Genomic DNA, 11,786 nt, shown 5'->3' on the forward strand with positions numbered 1-11,786 from the left:
CCCCAGCTCTGGAGCCGTCTAAGGTAGGCCTCACCTACCGATACGACCCCAGCAGCGAAGCCTCCACCTCATGCCCTCCGAGCAGAATCAAGTTAAAATTGTCCAGGATCAATACCCAGTGCTGACCTTATGAGGAGGAGAGGGCCAGGGAGGCTCGGAGTGGCTGCGGGGGCCTGAAGAGCGGGGTCCTGCAGGGGGGCCACTGCAGATGGTCCAGCAGGCCAAGGAGCTTAGCTTACAGGATTTAGAACAGGGCCAGGTGTGTTCACTGAGGGCGGGGGCATAGACTGAGCCCCTGCTGGGCAAAGGCCGAGAGGGGCCGAACGCGGAGGTCAGCAAGGGAGGCTGGGACTTCCAAAGAATCTGACACAGAGACCTGTGGTCCACCTGCGACCTGGTCGTCCTGCCTGCAAAGGACACCTGGAGACTGATGACAGGGCCCAAGGGAGGCACACTGCCGGGCGAGCCCTGCAAGGAGCGCAGGTTCTGGAAAGTCCACTGCCGCAAGCGGGAGGTCCCGCGGGCAAGACGGATCTGAAAACAGGCCAGTGCTGGAGGCAGGCTCTGGAAGAGGGCGCTCTCAAGAGGCCAGCAGAGGCAGCTCCGGAGGCACAGGGACCGCTCGCCCGGCGGGGAAGCAGCCGGCTTTGTTCAGGAACCGCACGCGCCCTTGTCCCCAACGGCCGTCTAAGACCCACTGCAGACGTTTTCGGGGCGAGGTTCCCGTTGCCGGGGTGACAGGTGAAGGCCCTGCAGTCCCCGCCGTCGGCTTCGCGGTCCTATCCCAACTTTGGCCAGCGCCCTAGAGCCGCCGCGGCGCCTGCGCACTGTGCTCGGCGCGCGGGTCGCGGTTGCCCGGGGTGACCGGATTCCGCGGACGCCGCGGGCGGGGCTGCCGCCTGACCCGCCTTTCTTGCGCTGTGGTTGGCAGCAGTGGCTGTCCGACGGAGCGGCCCTCACCGCCTACTGGTCAGCGACAAGTTTCGAGGCGGGGCCTTCGCCCCGCCCAGCCGCGCTGGACGGCCCGCCCGCGAGGAGAGGCCGCAGGGGACCCTGCCCAGGACCCGGGGCTGAGGCTTCCAGGCGGGCGGCGATGATCCTCGAGGAGAGGCCGGATGGCCAGGGCGCCGGCGAGGACAGCGCCCAGCTGCAGGCGGCCGGTGGCGTCCGCAAGGTGGGGTGCCGGCGAGGGGTGCAGGCCCCCGGCCTCCTGCCCAGCTCTCGGAGGCTCGGTCGGGCGCGCGGCCTTCCAGGCAACCTCTGGGGAAACTGTATCCCTCCCCCTCTAGGTTCCTCTCCAGTCCCTTTTGGGGTTCCCAAAAGGGGAAAGGAGGAAGCTTCCAGGACTCGCTAGGAGCCGAGGTCGGGACCATCATTCCCCTGAAGTTAGGGACCTAGGGACCCACTTCTTTGGCAGGTGTTGGCTTGTCCGTGACAGCTCCGGATCAAGCTCGTTTTGTCTCTGGCGCCTGTAAAGCCTCCGTTCCTAGCTTTGCTTTCTGCACCCATTAGGAACTGGATGTCCATCTGATGTTGCTTGAAGGTGCAGGCAGCTGACGCGTGCTGGACTGCAGACCCGGCAGTTTGCCCTCTCTGGGTTTCCCTGAACCTCTGCCCCCTCCAAAGTCCCTAATGCAGGTGCTGACTGTGCCTGGGTTTCCAGGAGCCCTGGGGTCAGGGATGGAGAGCCATCTTGCCTGTGTCTTGCTCTACAGCCCCAGTCTGGGCATTCCCTGGGGGTCAGTGAGGGCCCCCCCCCCCCGCGTTCATGTGGGCTCTGGGCACCCATGCCCTCCATCAAGGGCTTTCAGTTGGAATCTGCTGAGTGGCTCATATGGCTAGTCCCAGGCCTCTGCCACAGAGCTTTGCCCTCTTTCCTAACCAGCGTCAGACCCCACATTGTCCCTTGCTGATTCTGTGTGTCTGTGGCTCCGGTCTCCTAGGGGAGGAGGGAGGGAAGGGAGGCCTCAGCCAGGAATTAAACTGCAAGGAATTGGCCAGTAAAGCTGACCAGACCCACTGAGGAGCTCTGTCTCTCTGCCCACCCCTGGCATGCCAGATGCCACAGCACCTAGCAAGCACTGGACAGTGAAGGGACCTGTCTCCTGTCCTCTGTGAACTGTCCCTGGTAGGATAGCCATGCCAGCAGGTGGCCTTTGGCGGGAGCACATGTTGCTTTGTGTGGAAGGAATGTCTGGGGGGTTGACAAACAAGATGTGCCAGTGGGCTTAGTAGACAGCACTTCTCGGGCTGCGGACTGCGGGCTGCGGGCTGTGGCCAGGCCCTATCTCTGCCCTCTCTTGGCTGCCACCCTAGAAGGGCGATCGGAAACCCTCCCCAGTGGCTTCTTGGCTGCTGTGTCTTGTGCACACATGCCCTGGGATGACCCACAGTCCGGGTTCCAGGGAGGTGGCCTTGCAGCCCCAACCCAGTTCAGGCAGGCCCTAAGTCACACTGCACAGCCCAGGTGGCCTTGCCCCCTGGAAAGTCTTCTCCAAGCCCGCTGCAGGGCTGAGTGAGGCCAGGTTCCCCAGCAGGCCCCTGACCAGCCGTCCCACTCCATCAGATGGGGAAGAACTGGTTAGCTTGCGTAAAGCCATGCCTGGGTCTGAGGCCCCCTGGACAGGGCTGGGTGACTTGGATATGCCCAGTACTTCTCAGGCTGTGGGTGGTGGGCTGTGGCCAGGCCCTATCTTTGTCCTTTCTTAGCTGATACCCCAGAAATGGCCTGGGCCTCAGTTTACCCATCTGAAGAGCCACTCACCTGGAGGCTGACCTGAGGGATGCAGGGGTTCTGCAGACCTTCGTGCCAAGGGGAGGACCGCAGGTGGGCACTGACTGGCCGGATGGGGAAGTGCCACACGGCTGAGTCCATGGCTTCCTGGGACAGTCAAGGGGCTGAGGGATGAGATCAGGGCAATGGGACAGTGGGGGAGGTGGGAGAGGACTGAGGACAGGAGACGGAGCAGAGCACCAGGCAGGGGGCTGGGCCTCCGTCGGTCTCTAGGACACCAGCCAGGTTAGTTCAACGTACCCTGCCTGGATGGGCATCAGAGCCCTTCGGGTGCTTGTCCCACACATGGGTTCCAGGGCCCTAGAGTGGGGCATGTGACATGGTGCCCAGGTGAACATCAAAGGAGCAGTATCCTGAGGACACACGCCCTAAACTAAAGCTGGCATGCCTGCCACGCCGTTCCCCCTAGCACGTGTCACACTGTGTCCCATTGGACCCTGTGCCCTATTGGTGGACAGAAGTGGCAGCACTGGTGAATGCTGAGTGTCCCCATCCTCTGTGAGGGGAGACCTCAGGAGGGAAGGCTGGGGCGCTCGAGGTGGGTGAGTGTTCGCAGGCAGGGTGCTCAGGGGTCTGGCACTGGGATGGGGGACTCTCCCAGAGAGCAAACCCAGCTGGGCACCCCTGGGAGAAGGCATGGGGCCATCTTGCTCTGTTTGCTGTTCCAGTCCTGTGCCAGGCCAAGCATCTCCTCCCTTTTGCGAGTCCCAGAGACAGCCCAGACTGGCCACTGCCCTCTCTTGGCTGCCACCCTAGAAGGGGGATCAAGCACCAGGCCCTTGGTTTCTTGGAGGGAGTGGGTTGTTTCTGTTCTCCATCCCTCTCCACACGGGCGATCGCCAGGCCCTGCCCCTGCTTGGTGCACCCCTTTGGGGATATCGAAGCCCACTACAGGTTCTCTCTGTACTGGAGAGAGCCAGAGGAAGTCGTGGTGGGGATGATGGCACAAGGGAGGGTTAGGTGGCCTTGTTTCCACAGAATGAATGCTGTTTAACATGTCTGTGCCCTCCCCACTGGGCACACTCCTCAGCTCAGCGTGGAAAACTGGGCATGGGGGCCACCAGCTTCCAGAGTCCACTCAGCCTGAGGCCCAGCTCTGACCTGCTTATCCCCCTTCTCCCCACACTGGTTAGAAGACTGGCTTGGCCTCCTGGAAGGGACACTAAGGGTAGAGAAGCCAAGGAAGGACCCAGCACCTGGGGCAGGTGCCTGCAGGCCCTGTGGGCAGAGCCCTGGAGCCAGGCTCTGTCAGATCCCAGGTTTCAGGGACAGGCCTCTTGTTAAAGCTGCTCACCCTGGGCCTTAGTGGTGGGCCCCCTGGAAAGGTGGCCCAGCCCCCAAGGAGGGCTGCGCTCCCTGTGTGGCTGGGCCACAGTCCCCAAGGAGTGAGAAGAAGGCTCCAGAGAGAGCAGATAGGGAGGGCTTCCTGCTAGGGCTTTGCATCCTGCCTTGAAAGGTGGGCCAAGGGGACGGGGTGCAGCTCCGTGGACGAGTGTCTGCTTGGCACACGGGAGGCCCAGGGTGGATCCCAGCACTGGAAAGCATCACAGTCTCCTGTGTTCTAAGAGCCAGGTGCAGTGGTAGCACCTGTAGTCTCTGCTGAGGTGGGAAGAACACCTGAGCCCAGGGGTTCAGGACCAGTGGGAGACCTAGGAGGCCATCTATACAGGAGAAGGTGGGCATGAGGGCTGGTGTGATGGGTGGCTGTGCAGGGAAGCCACTTGACATGTGGCCCAGTTGGCTGAGGCTGGCATCTATGGTGACCTGAGGGGAGAACCCTGTGCCGGCTGCGTTCTCTGTGACACTGTTCAGGCTCTCGCCCTGGTGACTGCTCCCTTCCCAGAGCACTGCTGAGGTCCTCTGGGCCTGACAAGCCAGCCTGTGGGGCTCTGTGGGGCTCTGTGGGGCTGGGCATGACCCACCGCTCCCATGGCACAGACTCAGCACAGCTGGCTGCAGAGTCACAGGGCCCGGATAAGTCAGCAGATCAGCAAGGAGCTGCGGATGCGCACAGGGGCTGAGAACCTCTACAGGTGAGCACCTGCCGCTCCCCTCCCCGGGGGAGGGCCACAGGCCAAGGGTGGTGGCCCAGGTGCTGTCTGCCTGAGTCGGGCCAGAAGCCAGCGTGAGCAGGTTTCCCTCTGGGTGCCCACAGCCAAGACCCCAACAGGGTAGTTCCACCTCTGGGCCCTTGGGCTGGGGCCCAGACACCCCCAGCTTCTGACTTCCCCTGACCTCCCCAGAGCCACCAGCAACGACCGGGTCAGAGAGACAGTCGCCTTGGAGCTGAGCTACGTCAACTCCAACCTGCAGCTGCTGAAGGAGGAACTGGAGGGGCTCAGCAGTGGCCCAGACACGCTCCGGCCTGAGGGGTATGGCCTGCAGCCTGGCCACTCAGCACGCACATGTAGGGGGCTGACGGGGGCCCATGGGACTGGACTCCAGGCTGCTGTGGGCAGCAGGTCCCAGCCAAGGCTTCTGGTTCTAGCGAAGGTGTCACTGTCCCCATGATACCCCTGGGCCTAAAGGAGACCACGGAATTGGACTGGGCCACCCCGCTGAAGGTAAGCGCTGGCGACAACTTCTGAGTGACAGCCTTGCCCTGGTCCAGGTGTCTCTGAGCAGATGAGGAAACTGAGGGCCACAGGGACCCAGCATCCCACCCTGGGCAGGCTCCTGCTGAGCTGGGACTCTGGCCTAGGATAATGTCATGGGGCCTGGTCACCCTGCTGGGAGCCCCAGGACAACTGCAGGGGCCCGGGGCTCTCCTGCACAGGGTTCCCTGGCTCACCCATGGAGCTGTGCCATGGGGCCATAGCTACCCAGTGTTTGGGAGAGCTCAGACCCCAGAACAGGGCCGTGTCCCATCTGCCACTGCCTGGCAGGGCCCCAAGGGAAAATGAATTGACTTTGTGCCTCAGTGTCTGAGTCTCCAAGTGACACATGGCACCTGCCTCTTGGGATTGCCATGGGATTGATGAGGGAATTGTGTAAAATTAGCACCAACAAGAATCCACGACTTCCCACCCCATGCCCGGCCCTCAGCCTCACAAGCCTTCTGCTGAGGGCGTCCAGGGCCCTGGACCCATGTGGGAAGCTGGCCTGCTCAGTGCTGGGACCTCCCTCCCCGGGGCAGGCTGCCAAGCACAGGGTACCCCGGAGGCCAACCCCTGTCCTTCTGTCAGGAGCTGATTTCAGGGCACTTTGGAGAGGACGGTGCCTCCTATGAGGCGGAGATCAGGGAGCTGGGGGACCTGCGGCAGGTGGGTGGCTACGCCCCCCCACCTCTCCTCCTGCAGCGCTGAGACACTGAAGCATGGAATTGGAGCCAGTGGAGCCTCACGCAGCAGGAGGCCCTCCTCTTGGAAGGACATCAGGGAGACAGGCACCCCAGTGTGTATGGAAGGGCCCAGGAGCCACAGATGGCCACAGGGGTACTCTGTTCCTGTTCCCTCCTCAGAGCCCTCCCTGCTCTCTGGACTCGGGCTGCCTGGCCTGGTGCCCATGGTCCCCTGGGGCAGCATGTGCTTCCACAGGCTGATGCCCAGGGGATTTCTAGGGCGGTGTGGTGGGGTGGGGACTGGGCAGTGGGCACAGCCAGCTCCTGCCCTGCAGGCCATGCGGACCCCCAGCAGAGATGATGCGGGCCTGAAGCTGCTCGCGGCCTACTACAGCCAGCTCTGCTTCCTGGAGGGACGCTTTTTCAGCCCTGCCCGGAGCCTCGGGCTGCTCTTCCACTGGTAGGGGCCTGGGATGGTGGGGCACCCTGGGGAGGAGGGCTGGTGCCATGGGAGCCACACCCAGCCTGACCCTCTACAGGTACGACTCTCTCACGGGGGTCCCTGCACAGCAGAGGGCCCTGGCGTTTGAGAAGGGCAGCGTGCTGTTCAACATTGGGGCCCTCCACACACAGATCGGGGCACGCCAGGACCGCTCCTGTGCTGCGGGTGCCCGCCGGGCCGCTCAGGCCTTCCAGCTGGCTGCTGGTGAGAGCAGCCCAGACCCTGCAGCGGGCCCGCAGCCACCTTCATTGGGCAGAAACCCAGGGCAGGTGGGACACACTGGCGCCCCCTGGGGGCCCTCCATGTGAGTACCCACTCTGCCCACAGGGGCCTTCAGCCTCCTGAGGGAGAACTTCTCCCAGGCACCGAGCCCAGACATGAGCACCACCTGCCTCTCCACGCTGGAGCGACTCATGGCCGCCCAGGCCCAGGAGTGTGTCTTTGAAGGCCTTTCACTGCCAGCCCTGGCCGTCCCCCACGACTGCCTGGCTCAGCTGCACCTGGCTCAGGAGGCAGCCCAGGTAAGGCCAGGGAGCCCTGCCCAGGACCCTCAACAACGGGCCCTCCACTGGCAGGAGGCGTGGCAGAGCATGGAGTCGGCGGACAGGGACCCCAGGTCAGAAAAGCTAGTCAAGAGAGCATGAGCAGAGACGGGTGCCCCCCGGGCTCCCCAGAACCAGCTGCTGCTGTTCGTAGCATCCCGAGTCCCTGCCTCAGGGGACAGCATGATCAGAGCAGGGACTGGGGCCCTGAGCGCCCAGGCTGTGGAGAGGCAGGAGGCTCAGGCTGCTGCAGGGCCCCACTAGCTTTGTCTCTGAGCTCCAATGTGCCCCCACATCTGCTGGCAGGTGGCAGCTGAGTACAGGCTTGTGCACCAGGCCATGGCCCAGCCACCCGTCCAGGACTACGTGCCTGCCTCCTGGACCACCCTGGTGCACGTCAAGGCTGAACATTTCCACGCCCTGGCCCACTATCAGGCAGCCACAGCCCTCTGTGACGGCTCCTGTGAGTGCCCTGCCCGTGTGCCTGTGTGCCTGCGAGGTGCCTGCTCACAACTCATGGCCTCTCTAATCCCCAGTGGCTGCTGAAGGAGAGCTCCCCGCGTATGAGCAGGTCTTCCAGCCCCCAACCCCTGGCGAGCCCCACAGCCCGACGCTGCCCCAGCAACCCGAGGAGCGCAGAAAGCTTGGTGAGGCACAGAGGGCTCTGGTGCTCACGCCCTGGCCCTGGGCCAGCTGCCGCAGTGTGCTCCACCCCCAGCCTGCCCCCAGTCCTGCCCCAGTGGGTAACTGTGGAGAGCGGGACCTTAGCAGTGCAGGGCAGCCCGGGCAGACAGGGGTGCCCTAGGGGAAGCTCCACCCCAGCCCTGCTGTTTGCACCTCCTGACCCACGTAGCCCACACCCTACCTGCTACATCCTGGGGGCAGGGGGCAGGGGACAGGGTTGGCCTCCAAGGGCCAGCGGGCGGGCCATCAGCGTGTGATGATCCTGTGCTCTGTGTGCAGCCAAGGCCCACCTGAAGCGCGCCATTCTGGGCCAGGAGTTGGCGCTGAGGCTGCATGCTTCATGCCGTGTCCTGCGCAAGGTGGACCTGCTGCAGGCTGTGGTGGCCCAGGCACTGAGGCACTCGTTGGCCAAGTACTCGGAGCTCGAGCGCGAGGATGACTTCTTTGAGGCCGCTGAGGCCCCAGACATCCAGCGTGAGCAGCCTGGGCCCATCCAGATGGGTGTGCCCTCAGTCCTGGCTAGAGGAAGATGGCTGAGCCCTGCAGTGACCATCAAAGATGCCGTCTCCAAGGCCACGTGCCAGGACCTTTGGGGCCAGGGAGGGCGGGAATTCCAGCTGGCCCAAGGAGGCACCTGGATCGAAACCCCCTGCTCTCTCCCTTTCTACCCCTTCCCCTTCTGACTCCTGTCCGGGGGGGATCCCGTGGTCAGACAGAGACTGCTGGGCTTCAGGGAGGGAGTCCTGGAGCAGGAGGGCGTGTTCAGGGACCTGGGGCAGCTCTACCCTCCAGCTACCAGAGGGCCGAGTGCACCTAGTGTTGCCCACTCCTCTAGGGTGGAGCCAAGTCCCTCTGGTGGAGCCAGCGTCCTGCAGGCCCCTGAGCCTTGGGCTCAGCCCTGCTCCTCCATTCCTTCCCTCCCCTCTCAGCTAAGACCCACCAGAAGTCCGAGGTCAGGGTGCCCAGCCTGTCCTTCATGAAGGTGGCCGACATCTTTCACCGTCTGGTGAGCAAGCTGCTCCTGCCCTCTCTCTGTACAGCAGGCTTGGGCATTAGGTTCTGCCCTGTGTGTCCACTGCCAGTAGCCCCCAATGGTCCCTTGGCGGTGGCCCAGCCCTGTGCCTCCTACTGGCACCTCCCTGGCTCCTGCCTGAGATGTACTGGTGCTTTCCAGGCCGGGCCACTCGGACTGCAGCCTAGCCAGCCTCTGACCCCTGCCTCTTCCAGGGACCCCTGCCCGTGTTCTCCGCCAAGAATCGGTGGCAACTGGTGGGGCCCATCCACCTGACCCGGGGAGAGGGCGGCTTCGGCTTCACGCTTCGGGGCGACTCGCCCGTCCTTATTGCTGCTGTGGTTCCTGGCGGGCAAGCTGCGGTAAGGGCCCGCTGGCCTTGGAGGCTGAGCCCCCAGGACGCCAGCCAGAGCCTGCTCTTGCCCCTCACTGCTCTGTGTCCCCAACAGGCGGCTGGCCTCCAGCAGGGTGACTACATCGTGTCCGTGAACGGGCAGCCCTGCAAGTGGTGGAGGCACGCGGACGTGGTGGCGCAGCTGAGGGAGGCGGGCGCGGCGGGCGTGAGTCTGCAGGTGGCTTCACTGCTGCCCAGACATGAGCCACGCAGCACAGTGAGTCCTGGGGCCTGGGGTGGGCCCTGGCCTGGACCTCCCTGGTGCTCATGAGGCCTCTGAAAGAGGAGCAGTGGGCAGTGGCCCTCACTGGAGTAGCCTTCTGGCGAGTGGCCACCTGTGCTGCTGCGTCACCTGGTAGCTGGCCTCCTCCCCAGAAAGGCCCCCCACCTCAGCCGGATTCGAGGCTTCAGCTGGGCTCCTCCAGAGGTCACATCCATCTGGTGTGTCCACCCAAGGACTGGGTGACGAGCAGCAAGTGGAACAGAGCCCCTAGACGTGCCCCCAGCACGCCTGCCTCCTCCCTGGCTCACTACAGGCCACCCAGGTGGTAGCTGACCACATCCTTCTCTGTCCTAGCTGCAGGGGGACCACCAGCCAGCTCTGCCGGGCCCAGGGAGGCTTCCGAGGAGCCAGAGAGCGTGCGGTTTCGAGATGCCAGCACCCACCCGTGCCAGTCCCCAGCCCCTCCTTGTCTGGAGCCGCAGGGCCAAGCAGGGCAAGCCCCGGGGCCGCCCCCCACCCTGCACTGGTGGGGACTGTGGCACCTGTCCCTGAGTCAGCCATGGTCCCTGCACCCTCCAAGTGCCCAGCGTGTCTCTGAGGACTGGAAGCAGCCCAAGCATTCTGTTTCTCACCCTCAGGGAACTTCAGGCTGTGCCTGCCCTGCTCGGGGCCAGAGCTGCCCATTAAAGACTCTGGTTAGACAAGCCAGATCAGAGCCCAGTGCTGGGGCCACGGCCACCTCACCAAGAGGAAGCACCCCCTGCCCTTTGGGGACAATGCTCATACAGCCACTGCTCTGAGGAGAGCAGTGGGGGTGGGGTGAGGGGTCTCTCCTGAGAGATGCTGTAGGCTCTGGGTGGGGCTTTACTCTACAGCAGGCCCCTGGCCCCATGTAATCCTGTCCACATCCTCAGAGCCCTGTCCACCTTGCTGCTGCCCTGGCTGCAGCCTCACTTCAGCTGCCCTGGGCTCCAAACCTCCACCCAGCCCTCCAAAGGCCAAGCTTCTGCCTCATGTGTGGTTCTGCTCTGGGAACCCCTGGACTGTCCTCACCCCAGCTGGACAAAGCTAGGCCCCCTTACTGATTAGCTGCTCTTGGTATAGGGTCCCAGCAAAGGCCGGTTGTTCTCTGGCCCTTGTCTGCTGCCCAGGAAGCACTGGCAAAGAGATTGAGCCCCCTGGTAGCCTGCACTTGCTGTCTCTGTGTCCAGCCCCACCTGCCCACCAGGGCCCTGGCAGCCCTCCGATGCGCCTCCACGGGGCAGGAGCCGTGATCCCCAGGTCCCTTGGAGGGTGGGCTCAGGACCTGGGCCCCGGATGAGATGAGATGGGGAGCACGGGCCACAGGCCAAGCCGTACCAGACCGAGGCCACAAGGGGCCCGTCCACCAAGGGCCTGGGGGTTGAGGACAGGACCCTGGTCGCTGGTGTTACTCCCCAAGGCCACCAGGGGGCAGCCGCCACCCACTGACAGCCACAGGAGGGGAAAGTCTGGGCAGCAGATCAAGGAAGGCAGAGCCGTCCACTCTGCACTCTGGCCCTGGTTCCATGGTCCTGGGCCTGCTGTCCATTACCCCTGCACACCACCCGTCAGCACTGACGGCCAGGCCCCAAGTGTGGGTGGTGTGAGTGTGTGTGTGTAGGCACTGGGGGTAAGTGTGTGTTTGGAAGCCCTGAGCACAGAGGCACCCTCTTCCAAGGCAGAAGGGCAGGACCCCGGGCCTGCGGGAGTTGGGGGTGGGAGTCCCAGGGTGTCCTGCCACCACAGCCCACCTGGAGAATCCCCGTCAGCAGAACAGGCTAGGGTCACGCAGAAGGTCTCAGCACGTGTTAAGTCGATTAATAAAATCATGCTTCAAGACGGTCATTACCTGATAATCAGGGGTGGCAGGTTGGCCAGCCCTGTCCCCAAGGAGTCCCCATCTCGCCTTCTGTGGCTTATCCAGACCCAAGAGGGTTGGGGGCTAGGCCTGCCCCTGCCTCCTTCAGAGCTGGCTGTGGGCCCCCCAGGCTGTTGGGGAGAGGGGCTCTCCCCTCCAGATTAGGCAGCCTGGTGCACAGCCTCCTGCTCTGTGGGCCCCTTGCCCAGCCTGAGCCTTTGTCCCCGGCCCCCTGCAGCTGTGCCCTCTACGTGGTAGGCCCTGGCCCACCACCACAAGGTCTCCCTGGTGTCTGCCACAGGGGCTCCCACCTGGAGCCAGGCACACCAGGAGCAGCTCCCCCTGCCTGCCACACACCTCTGGTGGTCCTCCCGGCCCTCAAAGGACAAAGCAAGGGAGTTAGGGACCCTGGGCTCGCTAGTGATGGCCCACCATCCAGCAGTGGGGCTGGGAGCTCCTGGGGTTGGGGCCCTAGC

General features: G+C 63.9%; 1 protein-coding gene across 3 annotated transcripts; it reads left to right on the top strand.

The window, feature by feature from the left end:
* Positions 1-1,080: 1,080 nt before the first annotated feature.
* Rhpn1 (rhophilin Rho GTPase binding protein 1) lies at positions 1,081-11,289 on the top strand. 3 transcript variants are annotated; one of them, XM_076835837.2, is made up of 15 exons: positions 1,081-1,174; positions 4,733-4,827; positions 5,038-5,166; positions 5,283-5,358; positions 5,980-6,057; positions 6,410-6,534; positions 6,614-6,780; positions 6,904-7,097; positions 7,425-7,581; positions 7,655-7,765; positions 8,082-8,276; positions 8,732-8,808; positions 9,030-9,176; positions 9,264-9,425; positions 9,786-11,289. In XM_076835837.2, exons 1-15 carry the CDS (start codon positions 1,094-1,096, stop codon positions 9,981-9,983), a joined length of 1,992 nt encoding a protein of 663 aa, XP_076691952.2. In that variant the 5' UTR covers positions 1,081-1,093; the 3' UTR covers positions 9,984-11,289. The 3 variants fall into 3 exon arrangements, with proteins under 3 accessions (XP_076691952.2, XP_076691953.2, XP_076691954.2); XM_076835838.2 differs by having other exon boundaries at positions 9,792-11,289; XM_076835839.2 differs by lacking the exon at positions 1,081-1,174 and adding an exon at positions 2,716-2,827.
* Positions 11,290-11,786: the final 497 nt, after the last annotated feature.

Source organism: Callospermophilus lateralis, chromosome 16 (genome assembly GCF_048772815.1).
Source record: "Callospermophilus lateralis isolate mCalLat2 chromosome 16, mCalLat2.hap1, whole genome shotgun sequence".
Classification (NCBI taxonomy): domain Eukaryota; kingdom Metazoa; phylum Chordata; class Mammalia; order Rodentia; family Sciuridae; genus Callospermophilus; species Callospermophilus lateralis.